The sequence below is a fragment of the Corapipo altera genome, unplaced genomic scaffold (assembly GCF_003945725.1).
Source record: "Corapipo altera isolate COAL_440 unplaced genomic scaffold, ASM394572v1 61281, whole genome shotgun sequence".
Lineage (NCBI taxonomy): Eukaryota > Metazoa > Chordata > Aves > Passeriformes > Pipridae > Corapipo > Corapipo altera.
The window spans coordinates 3,339,679-3,357,190 of NW_020884921.1; the positions used below are offsets into that span (position 1 = coordinate 3,339,679).

Consider the following 17,512-nt stretch of genomic DNA (forward strand, 5'->3'; position numbering starts at 1 on the left):
CGGGGCCGGGCTGTGCCAAGTGCACTCTAGATACTTTCCTGGAAACCAATCATATTTTGCCATTTTTGGGTAGATTTTGTAACCAGTCTTGGATTGCCAGGAACTTAAACTTCTGTAATAGCTTTAAGTATGGTCTCAGAGTAGAGCAGTTTATAACAGCTGGTTGAATCTACTGCATTTTTCTGTAAATTGCTTTTGGGGACATAACCACTGCAAAAATACATAATATTTTATTCCCTATCTCTCTCTCTCTGTTCCTTTGGCTTTCTTCTAAAATCTGTGTTCTGCTAGCATGGTATAAATTCTCAAGAGTTCGCTCCTATTGAATTTCCTGGATTATTCAATTCCCTATTTAATTCCCAGACTAGGCCTATACTGGACACCACAATGCTATCCTCCCCACTTCTCTTAAAAATGTTGGCTTCATCTGAACACTTTATTTTTCACAGTGAGCTCCACTCACTTCTCTTTTTCCCTTCTGTTCTGTCACCTTCCTGTGGTGATAAAACCAAAACCACCAGCTGACAGCTAGATGAAGATAACAACAAACCTAGCTGATCTGGTAGAAAAAGGGAGGTTTTCGGGTATCCTTAGCAGTATAGTAATTTAGCAATTTCGTGGATTATTCTTACTATTCTAGCATATAGGCACTCTATCAAAGATCAGGGTATCATTTCTAATGCCATGTCCTACTTTATTTTAATTAGGAGGGCAAAAACCCAGTCAATAAAATGCAAACAAAAAAAGAAAACTCTACTAAAATATTCTTTCTGAAACAGACTAGTGTGCCAGCTGGCTCAGGCACATCCTTAGACCTCTCACAAAGCTGTTAACTGGGATATATCTTGATGACCAGCAGAGGAAAAACCACTCCAGATTATAGCCTGAAATGATAATAAGATAGTGTCAGAGTTTGGGCATCATCAGTGACCAGCAGATGAATGCTTCACTGGAGAGCAGCTATCTGAACTCCTGTGGGCTTGGGAAGGTCACTGCACTCTGTGGGGATGGAGTAGCACCTGGAAGGGACCCTGTGGTGGCCAAGGAGGAGCGTGAGGAAGGTCCAGCTGCCAGGGGATTCCATGGCCCTCCAGCTCTAGCCATCACCCACTGCCTCTGCAAGATGCGTCAGAAGAATCAGAAGCAGCTAATTTCCCATTTGCAACTTATCTATAAGAATAAACGGACACATATTCTCTTGTCTAAGTTATTTGTTATCTTTTACAGGTCATCTCCATGTTGTTTCTGTGCTGCTAATGAGTACTTGAAAATGTGTGCTTCTCTCCTAAGGGCAGATGGCTGAGAATTGAAGAGGATGCCCTGGCTTTCACTGTGAAGCCAAGGTCACTGATGATATCTCTAGTTTCAATCTTGTTTCACCTGTCTCTAAAATGTAAATGACTTTTAAGAGGGGAAGGACTTTTCAGGACTAACTTCCACTGCCCAGAGGTGAACACCAGCAGTGACAGTTAATCGATCCCCAGATTCCCTCCCAACTGTTCTCATCTTGTGCAGATGAGAAAAATAATTTACACTGTATACAAACAAACTTGGATTTTATTATACATTTGACAAATTCTAGTGGTTGATGTCTGCAGCTGAATTAATGTGTTCAATGACTGGGAGCTGCTGTATGTGGAAACACTCACTGGTCCGGGAAGGGAATAAGTATTTTCAAAGAATGTCATCCACAAATGTCCAGGGCTTTTGCTGTGGGTGGGTCACGTTGCCTGAAGTGGGAAAGCACCGTATCTGGTACATTTTGCAACCTTTCCCTTTTTGCAACACTTACGTAAGGACATTTTGAACTATTTTTTTTTCATTTGAAAGAGACTTTCGTGACGACTTTTTTAATTTTTTTTTTTCTTTTCTTCCCCGCACAAAACGAATGACGCTGGATAACACGCCTCTCTTGGCGGCTTACACCGACCCGGCGGTGCGGTGCGATTTCCCTCAGGGAGCGGCCGAGGTGGCCGCGCCGTGTCGGGGCCGGGCGGCGGAGGTTCCAGCACCTGCCCGGCGGGGCGGGGCCGGCCGGCTCGGCCCTGCCCTGCTCCGCTCGGTCCGGCCCTGCCCTGCTCCGCTCGGTCCGGCCCTGCCCCCTTGGTATTCAGCGGCGGGAGCGTTGGGCGCGGGTGCTGCTCGCAGCCGGGGGTGGCAACGGCTTCGGGCGCCATGAGCGGCGGCGGCATCGAGAACGCGGCGTTCGAGACTCCCAGCCCCAGCCTCGGCCGCCAGCGCCCCTGGAACTCCGCCAGCTCCAGTGCCAATTCTAGTGCCTGTGCCCCCTCCGATCCCGAATTTGAGGAGGGGCCCTGCGGGTGGGGCGGCTGCACTCCGGAGGCTCTGCAGCTCTGCAACAATCCCGAGGGGTACCTGGCTGTGTACAGCCTGCTGGCCACCTTCCAAGGTAACCTGTCCCTGTGGGCCCTCTGGTGCCCGGGGCACCTCTTCTGCTGCTCCTCTTTCCTGGGGGGAAGCTGGCCGGGAGCCTGGACTGGGGGAGGCAGGAGAAGCATGATGATGTTTTAGGCAGTGGGCAAGGAGAGACAGGGTTCCTCTAGAGACGGTAATGGCTTTGCTAGGGGAAGAAAGTACAGTAATGCCTTGTATAGGGAAGTTGCTCGTACAGTGTTACTCTCTCTACTTCACTCTGTTCTGCTTCTTCTTTTCCCACCTACGTTACTGGCCACTGCTGAGTCCATGGTCCCACCAGGTCTGTGCTTCGTGCTCTTGTCAGTGCTGCATCCGCATTGCTCATGCTTCACATGCACTTATGGGTTGGGACTTAGAAGCCAGGGAATAAAACACCAATATAAACCAGTAGAAAAAATTCTAGTATCCGAGCATGTACTGTGTTACTTCCCTGCTAACTAAAACAGTATCTTGGCCTGGTTGGGTTAGGACTTTGGGTAATTAGGATGGCTCTGAAGACAAGCAAACAAACAAACAACATGTTCTTGTTCTGTAGATCCCCGTGCAGCCGTCTTCCCAAAACTTAATGGTTTAACTTGATTGTGGGGGAAACCTGAAGCTTAGCTTGCCCTAAATTTCTGCTGTTCAGCTTCTGAGTTTCTTGTCCATAGTTTTGGTCTTCTGTAAAAAGATTTGTTAGGGCCTTAGCAAGTCTGAAGCTTAGGAAGCAGTAGTAGTGACTGGATAGAGGAGAAACATTAGTGTACCAAATATACAGTCTTGAGGTTTGTCCTTCAAATGGAGCTATTGGATTAATGTTCATAACCCTTCAATTTTATTGGGCTGACTAGAAGTGAAAGTGTGTTTCCTGGAAAAATATGAGGCTTTAAAGCTCATTGTTGTTACTCCTAAAGAATGACACCACTGTAGAAGGGTGAAGGGAGATGTTGGAGATTTGATGCTACAGGAACTGGCAGCCTTCACCAAAGATATGCAGGATATGGATGGCTGCATTCCTGCCTGGAACTGCACTGAGATAACTGGGATGGTATGAGGAGAACTGAACAGGAGGTTTTGCTTAAAACCTAGAAGGATTTGAATGCTGTTTGTGTTGCTTGGAAAGTCCTTGAAGGACATTGTCTCTCAGTATGTGTTTCTGTGAACTTTTTCTGATTTCAACCTGTTCAGCAAGAAATTCGATGTTGTGTATGAAGCTTTATGAAAACATTCAAGTCTGTAGCTTCAGACTTTAGATAAAAGCACACAAAATACAACTGGAATTTTGGAGTTTTGTGAGCTACTACTGTGTGGTGGTTTTGGGTCTAATTATTTGACTTACCCTCCAAATTACAGAAACAATCATTGAGGAAGATAAAATATATCTATTTAACTTGCTAGCACACCTCTAGAAAAGATTATAACGTAAGGTATTGAAGACTAATGAAGGGTTTTTATGTGAGTGAACATAGTGGGTGATTATCTGCAGTGACCTGGTACCTGTGTGTAGATTTCTGGGTGTATCTAACTGAAAAAATGTATTTGTCAGGTTATTTTCTAGCAGCTTTAGAAAAGAGATTATTGTTAGCACCTGATGTGCTGTATTTCAGCTTCTCAGAAGATTCCAGGTGGAACTTGTAATTTCTGGCTGTTTCTGTTTCAAGTATGTATGAAACCTGTATTTCCAGAATAGAAAACAATTTGTGTAGAATGTTGTTGCATGGCTAATACCTGCTTTCTGTACAGCACGTGGAGTTGCATAAATGTATGTTATATCTTGTAATACAGTAACTGGATGTGCTGCAATTCCTAGCTGTAGTAGGAAATAAGGTAGAAATTATCTCACTATTTTGAGTACAAGAAGGACTGTCAGTAATTTTTATTAAACAAAATAACAAAACTGCTGTTTGAGGCTGGTTCATTCTAATATGTCTAAAAAAATTGAATAGCACAAATATTTTATAGGCTGGTTAGGCCTTTTTAATTTTTTCGTATGCCTGCAGACTACTGTGTTAAAGACACCATGCTTATAACAACTGCGGAGCAGTTTTGTTTTTTTTTAAGACAGGATAAAGAAAAAATACTCTTGTGTTTCACTAGAGCAAATTAAGTTGGTTTATAATTAATCTGGATTTTATGGGTCAGTACCCACTGAACCTAAAGCTCTAACAGATGTAGTGGGACAATAAAGTTTTGGTTTAGAAGAGTTGAAAACTAGCTTCTGTGCTACAACCTTAGAGTGTTGAGATGGCCTTGCAGAACTTGTTTTTCAGATCAAGTATTTGCCAGGTTCCATCTTTCCTAGCGATTAGTCACTAGATGATGCCATTGGAGGAGTTATGCTGCCATTCATCACATCTGTGTGTTTACAGATGAAATCTAATTATTCATTAAAATTAACTATGAGGTTTTATGGCTTTTAGGATGCAAATTAAAGGTGATGACTTAAACTACAGTAAAAGACAATGCCTTCTAGCTCTATAATCCACTTACTGTGTAGCACACTTGCTTATGAATGTCTCAAGACCTTAGTAAATGTTTGAGGTGCTGGCAAATGGGGGAACAAGTTGTTTGTTCATTCCTTCATGCTATTATTGTTCTTTGGTAAATGCTCCTTAATAGGAAAAAGTTGCCAAATGTATAACCAATGGCAGTGGAGGAACACTGTAATACTTCTGTTATTGACTGATAGGTAGCATTGTCAACATTAATAAAGAAACCATAGAGTATTGGAATTAAGATTGTGCCAAGAGCTGCCTCCTTATACAAAGCTGAAATGTTTGCCTGTGGTGGGGATTAGAAAACAACTGGCTGATTTGGAGTAATTTTTTTCAATATGTTGGAGCACTTGAAGGAGATGTTGAAGTTTGGCCTCAGTAGCTGTACTTCTGGATGGTACAATGCTTGTTGAAAAGTAACTTAAGCCTGTTGCTGTCACCAGTCCTTCTGTTCTGGTTGTAGAATGACAGTAGAGAATCATGTTTGAATTTTAGAAAGAGTAAGAATAACTGTAGGGCCTGTGTCATGAGAGAGGCTCATCAGTCATCTATGAGGTTACATAACTCCAAGTTATTTGCAGCTGTGACTCCAAGACTTCCTAACTTCTTTTCAGGTATATATTTTATTATGGACACAGTTTAATTAGACTATGATGAAGTTGCCTGACACTGTTATGAACTACTGCTATTAATCTCTCTGGTGTTTCACATAGAAACAGAATGTGAAGCAGGATGGGAGATTCGAGTTAGAATCTACAGACAGTGCATTTGTAAAAGTGGACATGCACTGGCAATTGCAGCTTACTTCTACTTTGGGATAATTTTTATTTTTTTGAGGTTCATCTGTGCTTCAGTAGGGCAGCTTGTGCAATGCTGGGTCATTTCATACTTTTGCTTCTGGGAACTTAGATTCAGAGGACAAACTTTTTATTTTTCACTTGAAGTAAATCATCTCAGTTGCTCTAGAACAGTTGTGAAGTATTTTTACATAGCTTTTTTCAATTATAGGGGAAGCATGTCTATTCAAGAGCCTTTTTATCTTCCCTTGTGGTGGCAGGGAGGAACTCATGTTTTTTGACAGTACTTTGAAAGCTATCTCCTGAACTTAGTTCACTTGTAGCTTGTATTCTAGTGCAAGCCATAACCTTGACTAATTTCCTTTTAACTTGTACAGTATCTTTTGATACTGTAATGCATTCTGTTTGGAATCTGTGCTTCAAACAGAATCTGGAACATTAATACATGAAAAGAGTTTGAGGCATGGTATATTTCTGGCTTAATGCTTGAGTGTCCACAGGGGAATAAAACTGAATAGGTCCTGTGCAATTTTACTGGCGTAAGCTGGCACTGTGTTGATCTACTACATACCTAGATTTTAAAGCTAATAAATACTTACAGTGGAGCTTTGTAAATATGCTAATTTCGTAGCAAAGCAAGGGTAAACTTACCATAGTGTGATGAAAAGGTTAAAATGAATATATCATTGACTAATTATCTCTTTTTTTGGTTTTGTAGGTATTGTGGTAAATGGCCTGGTTAACATTAGTATTTCAACAATTGAGAAGCGTTATGAGTTGAACAGTTCCCTGACTGGCTTAATCTCTGCAAGCTATGACATTTCTTTTTGCATGTTGTCGCTGTTTATATCTTTCTTCGGAGAAAGAGGGCACAAACCACGATGGCTTGCTTTCTCAGCATTTATGCTAGGACTGGGCTCCCTTATATTTTGCTTACCACACTTTAGTGTTGGAAAATACCATTATGGAGCTAAACCTGAAGGTAAGCTTATCTTTGTTTTGAAAATTACACACACACAAAAAGAATCTCTGTAGTGACTTGGTGCAGCTCTTTATTTGGTACAATGTAACTAATCTCTGTTAAAATCCTAAAATAAGGTACTATCTGTGACACTGAAAATAATGATTCTGTGAAATCTGTAAGTTCAAGAAGTTACAGAACTCTGCACAGTGAACTTTTTTTTTACAGAAGTGATCTAACTGTCAATATCAGTTCTTGTTATAAGCAACATTTGAATAAAATGCCTTTTTTTTACTTGCACTGATATATGCAATTAAAATTCACTTTTGAGAAAAGTATCTGGCATCTATTTGTGAATTGGAATCAAGTTAGATCAGTGAGGTAGAATAAGTGTCAAAGTAAAGCTTTGACTGTAGTCAAAAAAATTAGACTTGCCATCTTGTTGAAAGGTGGCTACTTTTTGCAGTTCTTTGGGGTTTTGAACCATTAAAGACATCTTGATTCATTCATTAACAAGTTTCTAAGTTCCTTTAAAAGATGTTGATTAAAACTTGTAGATTTATTTGAAATAGAGGCAACAAGCAGTACTGAACTGTACTGAACAAAGCAGTATTTAAATCATGGGAGTAGTTAGGTCTCGGTTCTTACATAACTTTTCTCATAAAAGAAGACTTCAGTGCAGTGTAGTTAGTGCAGTGTGGTTTGTATTTCAATTTAGTGGCACACCTGTAACTAATACAGAAATATTCAGATATGTTTAAAGCAGGATGACTTAATCTTAATTGTTATTGCAATGTTCAACCAGACTTACGCCTCCAATGACTAAGCATACTAGTGTGCTCACTTAAGAAAATCAGTAGCTGTTAAGCAACCTGATGAAAGGTTTTGATTCTCAATTTCCTTAGTGTTGATCATGTCATACACTTGCATGAGCTGTCCAGATATTAGTTAAACAAGTTTGGTAAGCTATTTTTCCCCTATCTAATAAATGAGGATCTGTAATGGAAGTTAATTGAACATTTAACTGAACGAGGCCAAAAGAAAACGGTCTGTTTGAGGGCTGTGAGCAGATGATTATTTACTACCTTTTAATAGAGGGGCAACAGGTTACTTGCTCCTGGCTCTGTTACAGTCCCATTTCTCTACAATTTTGGTTTCAGTATTGTACTTCCTCCTTCACTGTAGTATGGAAGGGAAGCTTAATTTGATATATAAATTTTAACCTGATTGCAGGGGTTTTTTTAATTGAAACAAGATACTGATAGTGTGGGAGAGAAGACCAGCTATCACAACTGATCTCTTTCCTTTCAAACAACTGTAGCTGAAATCTCAAAGAATATGTTACTGTTTTATCAGACATCTACATGGATGTAGATGTTGATGCTTTATTAGGAAGATATTCTACATGGACTTTTAAAAATTCCCCAGCACTTCTAGATTTCAAAAGGAATGTGTCTCCTTCGCCATGGCACTGTCAGCTGACAACATTCCTGCTGTTTTGACTGTTGTGATGCAGGTGCCTATGCTGGGACTGTGGTGAGAGACTTAGCTGACTTAAACAAAACACTATTAAAGATAAATGACTAAGTGTAGGGAACGTTTGCACTGTGACAGAGTCAACATAAATCTTCAGGTGCTGTGCAATGGCATCCTTTAACTGTCAAGTACAGGATCATGGGATGTCTGGTTTAGCTAGTTCTGATGTTGATGAAGCATCTTAACTATACATTGGTTGTGGAATTTAATAGCACCACACCCCTAAGTCCTTCCTTTTTGATTATTTGTTTGAATGAGTAGTTAATAAAAAATATTAAAGTTTCTATAAAACTTTTATTTGATGCTTTGTATTAAAATCTACCACCTAATTTATTTCTGAACAGCTCATTTTACTAGTTGGTTACTTGATTATTTATGTTTGTTTGCTGTATGTCACTACAGTGAGTTTTACCTGCAGGATAATTTCAAGTACAGTTCAGTGCAATTTTTAATATGGCTGCCAGGCTAATAAATAGATCTAGACTGGAATACAAAATACATATAACCTCCAGTATAAGGCTTACAGACTTCATGGAACTTACTGTTTTACCTTGGGATATTAATTTACTTTTATTCTGAGTATATACATATCCTACTCAACAAAACTACTTGATTGTTTATTTATCCTAATACCACTTTTTAGAAGTAGTTTAGTTTCATATTGAAGGAGTTGTTAATGAATGGTCTCCCTATTATTAAAATATTTTAGCCATAGCAAACATTTCTTTTCTAATCTCCAGAAAGGCTTCAGACTCCGATTTGTAGCCTAGGTGTGACCAGCTGTTTGTTCTGAACTTTTCCAGGTTGCAGGGTCACCGGTGCCTCAGCTGGCTCCGATATGTGCAGTCAGGGGCTCCACCTGGTGGTGTGTCCGTAGCGAAGCAGCCGAATTTGATTAATCAGAGATGGCAGAAGGGACTGTGAAAACTGCAGATGCTATAAGCAGTGTACCTTTAAACTTCTGTCTCGGATTTTATTTTAAAAATTTAAACATATTTCAATATGTCTTTCACAGCAAACGTGAATAGTAGTTTTTCACTTGACACAAGGAAGATAATTTCATTGTGAAGACAGTCAAACACTGGGACAAATTACCCAGGATTCTTCTTAAGTGCAAAGGAAGGAAATCTTTGACTCCTCCTCTTGATATGAGGTTTTATTATCCCTTATGTTGACCTGTTTGAGCCAACAGGGATAATGGTAAAGTTGTGAGCTACAGGGAGTAATGGTAAAGTCCATGCATGTATTTATAACACCAGTGTAGACAGTTTGTTTAAATATCTGCTGTGTGGCAAGGACGTCCTTGTACTTTGTTTTGTGAACTCAAAGTGTGGATTGAGCTTGCCCTTTCTTTGCTTAAGTAAAAAGTGTTTTAAAATGTAAAAGGACCTGAGGAATTAAAAATAATGTAGTAATTTTGTGGCAAAGCAGTGTGAATGAATCAGTCTACTTGTTGAATCTGAAGGATGTTTTCATATGTCTGTTCAGTGTGGCTTATTCCCACAAAACTGATGAGTTTGTTGTCGTTCTTAAGGTTTCATGCTCTTCTGTGAAAAAAAAGAAACATGCTTCTCTTTTATCTCGTCACTTGGCACTCTTACTGAAAGTGCAGTGATAGCAAGGGGAAGGAGAAGAGAACACATACTCCCTGTCATCAGTTTTTCTTTTCTCTTCCCTCCTTGTAGTGCCAAACAATACAGGAGCAGACACAACCTTACGCTGCTGCACCACTGCTTTCCTCTTTGTGTGCTTAAGTACAGAGGCTTTACCTTAACCACTTGCTCTGGAGAGGTGGCAGTGTGTGTACGCTATGAGAGGTAGTGGTGTAGGTTTTCAAGGTGGGTTTTCTTTTTTCGTAGGGAAACATTTCTCAAAAGAGTAAATGAGAAGGGAGGATTATCTTTGCTAGTGACCGACTGCACTTTTTAGCAGTCCAGCTTTCCTTAGGTTGTTCAGGCTGGTCTGTCAATTGAGTGGAAGTTGTTAGTGCTCCTTAGAATCATAACATACAAGAACAAAATGAAGTGTGTTACCCAGGAGTATTCACAACCTGTGGAATGACCATTTGACAGATGGTTGTTTGTTTGTTTGTTTTTTTCCATAAATCTGATCAGTAATGCTTTCAACAAGGCAATGCATTTTAATAAGGCTATTTCATTCATCTTACCTTCCTGGTGAGGAAACAAGAACCAAGCCATGATAGTATTTCTTTTGTGGGATATAAACCTTGGCACTGCCATATGGGATGCCTTAATAGGTGTGAAAATTGAAGTGGGAGCCTGACATAACAGCACTTCATTTGTAGTTTAGCTTTCAGTACAGATTTTTCTTCAGCTAGACTGTGATGAGCTGGGTATCAGAATTGTAAAGTCTTGTTGTCTCTGTTTTTCAGACACTTGTCAAGCTCCAGAAACTGTGTCTGCTAATATAACTTGCAATGCCAGCATGAAGTCTTCACATCACAAGTATATGTATGTCTTCATTCTGGGACAGCTGCTGCTGGGAGTTGGAGGAACGCCGCTGTATACTTTGGGAACAGCTTTTATTGATGATAGTGTCCCAAAACACAAATCTTCCCTTTATATAGGTAACTTTTAAACTGTTTATAACATATTGTCTGGATTGATCATAAACTACAATACCTTCCAAACGCTTTTATGAATTACTCCAAAAATCTTGTAATTGTTTACTTATGTGCATAAAGTGTTTCTACATCAGTTACCATGCAATTTAGGTATTAGTCTGCTTGAAGTGTCAAGTCTTTTCAAGTTTTATTTTGTAGAGCCTGATAAAGTTACTTTGAGCACCTCTCCTGTTACTTTTTGATGTCAGTAACTGAAAATGGTTTTGGTTAATGTAGCCTGTCTGTTAACAACAGAATAGGCTGTAGCAAAAACTTGCTTTTTAGTGTCACAGGTGTTGAAAAATACTGCATATCAACTAGTCAGTAGCTAGGTCATATTGTATCCTTTAACAATTTTATTTACTTACCTTCTGTTAGTAATCTGTCCACTCAGTATGGAGACAGTGCTGTGCATTGTGCGATCAGTGCAGTTATCTAGCCACGTACAAATCTGACACTTTAGGAAGACATACTGGAAGTATCTTTCCTTCATTCAAAGCCATAGTATTGCTTTAGGGTTAGGGTTGTTTAAAAACTAGCAGTAGTTTTTAACTTTTTTCAGTCATCATTCTCTGGGTTGTGTGCATTTTTACTGCCAAGTTCATTGTAGTCGAAGTGTGTTTTCTGTGGATTTAAAGATATTTATTTCCCCCCATTTTGTGTGTAAGCTGATAGAAGCATTTTAGCTATACTGATAACTTGTAGGAGAAATTCAAGGCGCCTCAGATTCCTGAACTCGTTTCCAGACTTGATTTTATGGGGCAAAATTGAAATCATCACCTATTGGCATACAATTCTTGCACATTTGTTCCAGGCAATCCACTTCATTTGATGCCAACAAATACAATAATTGCATAAGATAAATCTAAAATAACAAAGACGGGTTTTATTTTTGCTGGTATTATACTTTTTCTTCATTTCCCTCCCCCCATCCCTGGCCCTGAAGCCCATGAAATAAATAGAGCAGAATTAGGGCTGTCTGCACGATTGAGGGATTAAGTAGTGACCTGAAAACTCAGGAGAATTATGTCAGTGTTCATACTTTAAAAAGACGAGTACAATAAACTAATGTATGTACAATCTTCAGGCATCTGAGTTCAGAAGAGCAGTGTATTCTGCCTAATATAATTAAACTGAAATGCAAGTGAGTGGGCAGGTAGCTACCTTAAGCCTTAATTCTTTTTCTTGCTTTTATGCAATGTATTAAGGATTTAAAGTATATTGTGTTACCTTGCCTAATGCAATAAGGCTTATACAAGGCAGCAAAAAACAAACAAAAAAACCCCTAAAACTTTCTGTAAATAGCTGCTAACATCTTTGACTATAGGCGTGCAACTCAAAAGTTGATAGTTTCTTTGTCTTGTAAACTGGGTGCATTTTCATGAGGACTGTTCTGCTCTTGCTGAACTGGGACATCAACAACTAAAGCCACTGAAAAGTTAAGCTATTGCAAATGGTATTTAAACTGAGTGATGTGTAGGAGGAAAAAGGCATCTTTTAACTTGGTTTGAAATTCTGTCGAATGAATGTGAACTTAGAAAGTTCTGATAGGCATGTCACTATTTCCAAAATACAGGAAAACCTGGGATATGTTTACTCAGTATTTATTTTGACTTGTGTCACCTTTTGCATTGGTTTCCCCTCTTGCACCCTTCTCACCTTCCTGCCTCCCCTATCATTTCCTTTTGCCATCTAACTAGAGTGAAATTAATACTAAGTACTCAGGATCCAAACATTTTGGAAACATCAGAAATCCAGATTCTTCAGCCTGGGGAAGCAGCCTAGAATATCAGCAGTAAGAATGCATGTTTACTAATTATGTCAGTCTTGTTTCTGTTAGTTGCAAGCCTTAATCTGCAGAGTGCTCCTGATAGCAGTGAGTGCTAAATTGCCACAGAAATCTGTGGTAGGTCAGGGAGATTATTGTGATATTGAAAAAGTCTTGTACTTTTTAGCAGGATATGGTTACACCTGCTACTTTGCAGGTTAGGGTTTGTTTTTGTTTGGTGGCAAGTTTTATTTTTTGGCTTTTTTTTTTAGATGGTGTGTCTGGATTTTTGTTGGTGTGTTGTTTTTGTTGGTATTTGTGTGTTGGTTTGTTTGTTTGTTTGTTTTGTTTTTTTTAGTGCTGTCAGGCACTGTCAAGAGCCCTGGCTTTGTATTTTAAGGCAGATATTACTGCAGTCATACATTTTAATGAAACCTTGTCTTTTGGTCTTGAAAGATGTAAAAATACTTAAGATTAAAAAATATGAATAACTAGATTCTTAAAGATTTTGGTCATGTACTGTTAACAACTGGTGCTCATACTTTCACTTCAGCTTTTTCCTCAGCCAGCTCTTGAATGTAGGCACAAAAGGTAGGTGCAAATGGCAGTCTAATAATACTTAAAGATGCAGTCAGTGAGATGTTTTTTGCTGAACCTCCGAGTTGCAGCTTTTAATGAGAGCTGCAAATTTCCTTGTTGAGGCACAAGTATAAACTTTGCCTTCTACATGCTGTAGTTGAAGTAATGAGAGTGAAAAGAACAAGTTGAACTACAGAATTTTGATCTGAAGTTGATTTAAGAATTTTATTAAAAGAAAGCTTTTAAAAAAAAAGCTTAAGTTATGGTGGACTCGATGTATTTTGTCTTCTAGGAATTGCCTATGCCATGTCTCTGCTGGGTCCTGCTATTGGATATGTTGTAGGAGGGCAACTGCTTAATGTTTATATTGATATCCAGATCCCAGAAAGGCAAGATACAACTGAATTTATTGCTTTCTATTTTCTTTTCCTAATAATTTTAATTGAAATCTTCAGCTTTTCTTCCTGTAAGAAAGAGTTTTTGTTCAGAAAATACTGCAAGAGCTTCATTGATTTGTAAGCAAGTTGAAATCATAAAGGCTTCAAGTAAGTGAATTACTTCCCAAAGGGAGTAGTGTGACCCCTTTATGTGTGCAAGTTCCTCTACAGTGCAAATATTTAGTTCTAGCTTTTCAGATATTAGCTATTTTAAACCTGAGTAACAAAAATGCTTTGTCTTCTGTTTAGTTGCTCCTTTAGTGTTAAACTGCACCTATTGATTTCTTGTGCAGAACGTTTCCCTGAGCTGCAATATGAGAGGTAGGATAGTGCTGCTTAACTCCTGGCAAAAAGCTTGTGAGAAAATCTAACAGGTTGAGTAATAGTCCACTATTAAAAAAATGTTATAAATTGTACTACTGTCCAAGCCAACAACTTCATTTAGATTTTTATTTCCTGTGTTTTAGGGCAATGCAATGGCATTCTGAACTTCAGAGTTGGCTTTGACATAACTCATTGGTTATGAAGATTCTTTCTAAACCCAGCTTTTTCAGTATCTTAGTAATGCTTCAGGATCTTGAAGTCAGGGCCAAAGAGTAGCCTCTAAATCAGAATGACATTTACTAATGAGATGACAGCTATATTTGGTAGAATGCAATATTTTTATAATAGACCCTGTGAATGTGCAAACAAGCAAACAAAAAATTTAATACATGTGGAAAACAAGACAATTACAATATTAAAAGGCTTTCTGTTAAATCAGTTTTAAGAATAAATATTCCAGCTCATGAAATCTGAAATTGCTGATTGAAATTCAGAGTGATAAACCTGCTTTTTCTGAATTACTTTTTCAGTACAAAGGTGGATCAAGATGACCCACGTTGGCTTGGAGCATGGTGGATAGGATTTCTTGCATGCTTTTTTGCAATTTGGCTTCTTATAATACCTTTTTCAATGTTTCCAAAGCACCTACCAGGTAAAGGTTTAGCAATACTGAGTTAGTTTGGAAGAGGGATTTGTTTATACTTGTGGTTTATAGTCTGCTGGACTGGATGTTTCCTCTTTGATTCCATTGTTTGGTTAACTTAAGTCTTTGGCTAAAATCTGCTAAATACTTCCCCCCCCCCCCCCCCCCCAGTATGTAGCCTTTAAAATAAGGCAAATGGGACTAGAAGAAGGATCTTGTTTATGGTGTCCCTGCCCATGGCCAGGGGGTTGGAACTAGATGAGATGTGAGGTCCCCTTCAACCCAAACCATTCCAGGATTCCATGGTTCTTTTCCAGTAGAACTGGAAACAGGTACCTGAATGTGGAGACTGATGTTCAATTTTGAAGATGCTTCCATCTAACTACCCAGAACTGTATTTAAAGCTGCTGTGTTACCCACCAAGAATAATATGGAAACTCTAATGACTTAACTCATGCACTGTTGTCTTTCGTTTTTTTATTAGTTTTTTATTTGTTTTTTTATTAGGAATAATAAAGTATGAATCAAAGTATCCCAGAACAGTCTTCTAGAGAGATACTTAGAATATAATCTCTGTTCAGGTAGATATCATCTAGGAGTCCCTTGGAATCCAGGCATCCAAAGGAACTTAGTATACTAATATTGAAAGAGAAATGATGGAGGAAAAGAAACAATGAAGTAGGGAACAAGGGAGAGTGTGAGGATGCTTTAAAAAAAAATCAAATGGGCTTCAGCATACTCTGAAGATTTTAAGATATTTCTGATAATACCTTATTGCAGCCAAGATATTCCAAAGGAAGCATGATGCTTTCAACAAAAATCTCCTTTCAATTTATTATTGATCTCTTTATAAATCTGTATCAATAAAACACTCAAGAAGACCTGCAGTATCTGAACTACTTTTTCCAAGTAAAGGAAACATGAATTTTTCTACCCTTTTGACATTAAGTCTATGAGCACAGGTATTCAATGTTTTCATTGTCAATAAATATGACTGTTTGTAGGAACAGCAAAAATACAGGCTGAAAAAGTCTCTGAAACTCATGATGATGGAAGTGAGGCCCTAGTTCGGATCAGGAATATTGGAAAAAATTTTAAAGACTTTCCTATATCTCTCCTGGTAAGAAAAATCTAAACTTGGCTAAAACTGGTATATTCTGAGGAATGAAATGCTTTTTTATATAATCTATATTTAGAAAGGTAATTGCTTCTTTATTGTGTTGTGATAGTGGTCTCCAGTGCTACTGATAATATAACGGATATTCATTTTGTTGATACTTGAGGTTCTTAAAGCAGGAAAGCATATTGCTGAAGTTCCATTAGACTATCTACTTTAAAATATAGTGGCTTCCACTTTAGTTGGTACCAAAATCAAATGATTTCTGGAGCATTATGATATTTTCTCTCCATAGATACTCTTGAGGAATCCAGTGCTTATGTGTCTAATAATAGCCAGTTCTTCAGAAGCTTTAGTTACCACTGGATTTGCCACATTTCTACCAAAGTTTATAGAAAATCAGTTTGGAAAGACGTCAAGTTTTTCAGCAACTCTTGGAGGTAATTACTTTTTATTTATAAATCTTAGATATATTGCATTGAACACCTCATTAACGTGGAGGAAGATTATATGGGTATCTTGTTTGCCTGAGATATTTGTGAATGTGATTACATGGAATGCAATTTCACATCAGAAACAGTATTTTTGTTATTCTTTCCTGCTTTGTGAAAACTTAAGTTTTAATGTATAAGTTAATACTTATTAACTTAAACTTAATTCATCAAGGGTGCAAATCTACTTGTCTGTAGGTTTTTTGAAGATTGTCAATCTCATATTAGAAGTAGAATGAGAAATTTGTGTGCTGATGAGACTGTAGTTTATTCCTTTCTTATTCTTGGTGAAAAACATTTAATTTTCCTTACTTAAAATCAGGTGAAGTAGCATTAGTATCTTAGTCCCACTAAAGCAATCAAGATAAAGGGCAGTTGGAAAAAAAGCAGTGCTTTTTGCAAATAAAGGGTTGACTCTACCCTTCTCTTCTTCAGTTCTGCAATAATGTTACGGTGAGATTTATTTACAATAAAATGACTAATCAGGATATGTTATAAAACAATTATGTAACAGCTTCTATAGTTGGCTTACTGTCACTTATTCCTATTATCTGATATGGAAAAGTAATAGGCAGAATTCTATGAAAAGCTGAGTGTTAGAGAAACAGAAAAATTGGGTGGAAGAGCTGCGCTCAGTATGGTGCCATGATTAACTCTGACACAATTTCTTCCCAAGAACAGCAACCAGATCAAGGCAGACATGTCCATAATGGCCCACAGATGCTTGCTGTATGGCAGACTCAATGTTTCTAAAACACGTCTTGCCAAGCTGTAGAGTGCTGCAATATAAGGATAAGGTAGCTGAGCTGCTCTTTCTGCAACAAATATGTTTGGGAGAGACTTTCTGACTGACTGACTTACTGCTCTGGACAATACTAGATATAGTACTGTCACTATTCCTGGCTTCAGAACAAAGTATCTTCAAATTTTGCATAGAAATAGATTGGAATACATGCTCAATTGTTAAACAATAACCAGGGGTGAAGCAGAAAACTGAGTGTTGCATTTTATGTCCATAGACCTTTGTCTGGATGCCTTTGAGTTGAAAATATTGATAGGGCTTATTAAATGCACCACTTTAAAGAAATGGCTATGCTAATGTTGAAAGCTGTCTGTACCTGAACTGAGCTAACTAGTCTGTTACCAATGACCGTGAAAACTACTAAAACTACATTTGACTATGATTGATTGTGACCTGTGCAGTTTTGCCACTGTACTTGAACTGTCTCTGAAGTAAGCTGTCTTGGGTCAGTGCAAGTTATACTGAATTCTGTGTTATTTTGTAGATTAGCCATGTAGAAACGCCCAGTTATTTATCTGGAGTCC

The 17,512-nt window shown here is 38.3% G+C and overlaps 1 protein-coding gene across 2 annotated transcripts in view; it reads left to right on the top strand.

Annotated features, from left to right (window-relative positions):
• Positions 1-2,113: 2,113 nt before the first annotated feature.
• Positions 2,114-17,512, top strand: part of SLCO4C1 (solute carrier organic anion transporter family member 4C1) — a 29,202-nt gene continuing 13,803 nt past the window's right edge. Inside the window, exons 1-7 of one of the 2 annotated variants that reach the window (XM_027656865.1) lie at positions 2,115-2,410; positions 6,426-6,689; positions 10,597-10,791; positions 13,467-13,563; positions 14,466-14,587; positions 15,583-15,698; positions 15,991-16,135. In XM_027656865.1, coding sequence (XP_027512666.1) covers positions 2,176-2,410; positions 6,426-6,689; positions 10,597-10,791; positions 13,467-13,563; positions 14,466-14,587; positions 15,583-15,698; positions 15,991-16,135 — 1,174 coding nt within the window. In that variant the 5' untranslated portion in view covers positions 2,115-2,175. Of the gene's footprint in view, positions 2,411-6,425; positions 6,690-10,596; positions 10,792-13,466; positions 13,564-14,465; positions 14,588-15,582; positions 15,699-15,990; positions 16,136-17,512 lie in introns of both variants that reach the window. The other variant, XM_027656866.1, reaches the window with a different exon arrangement.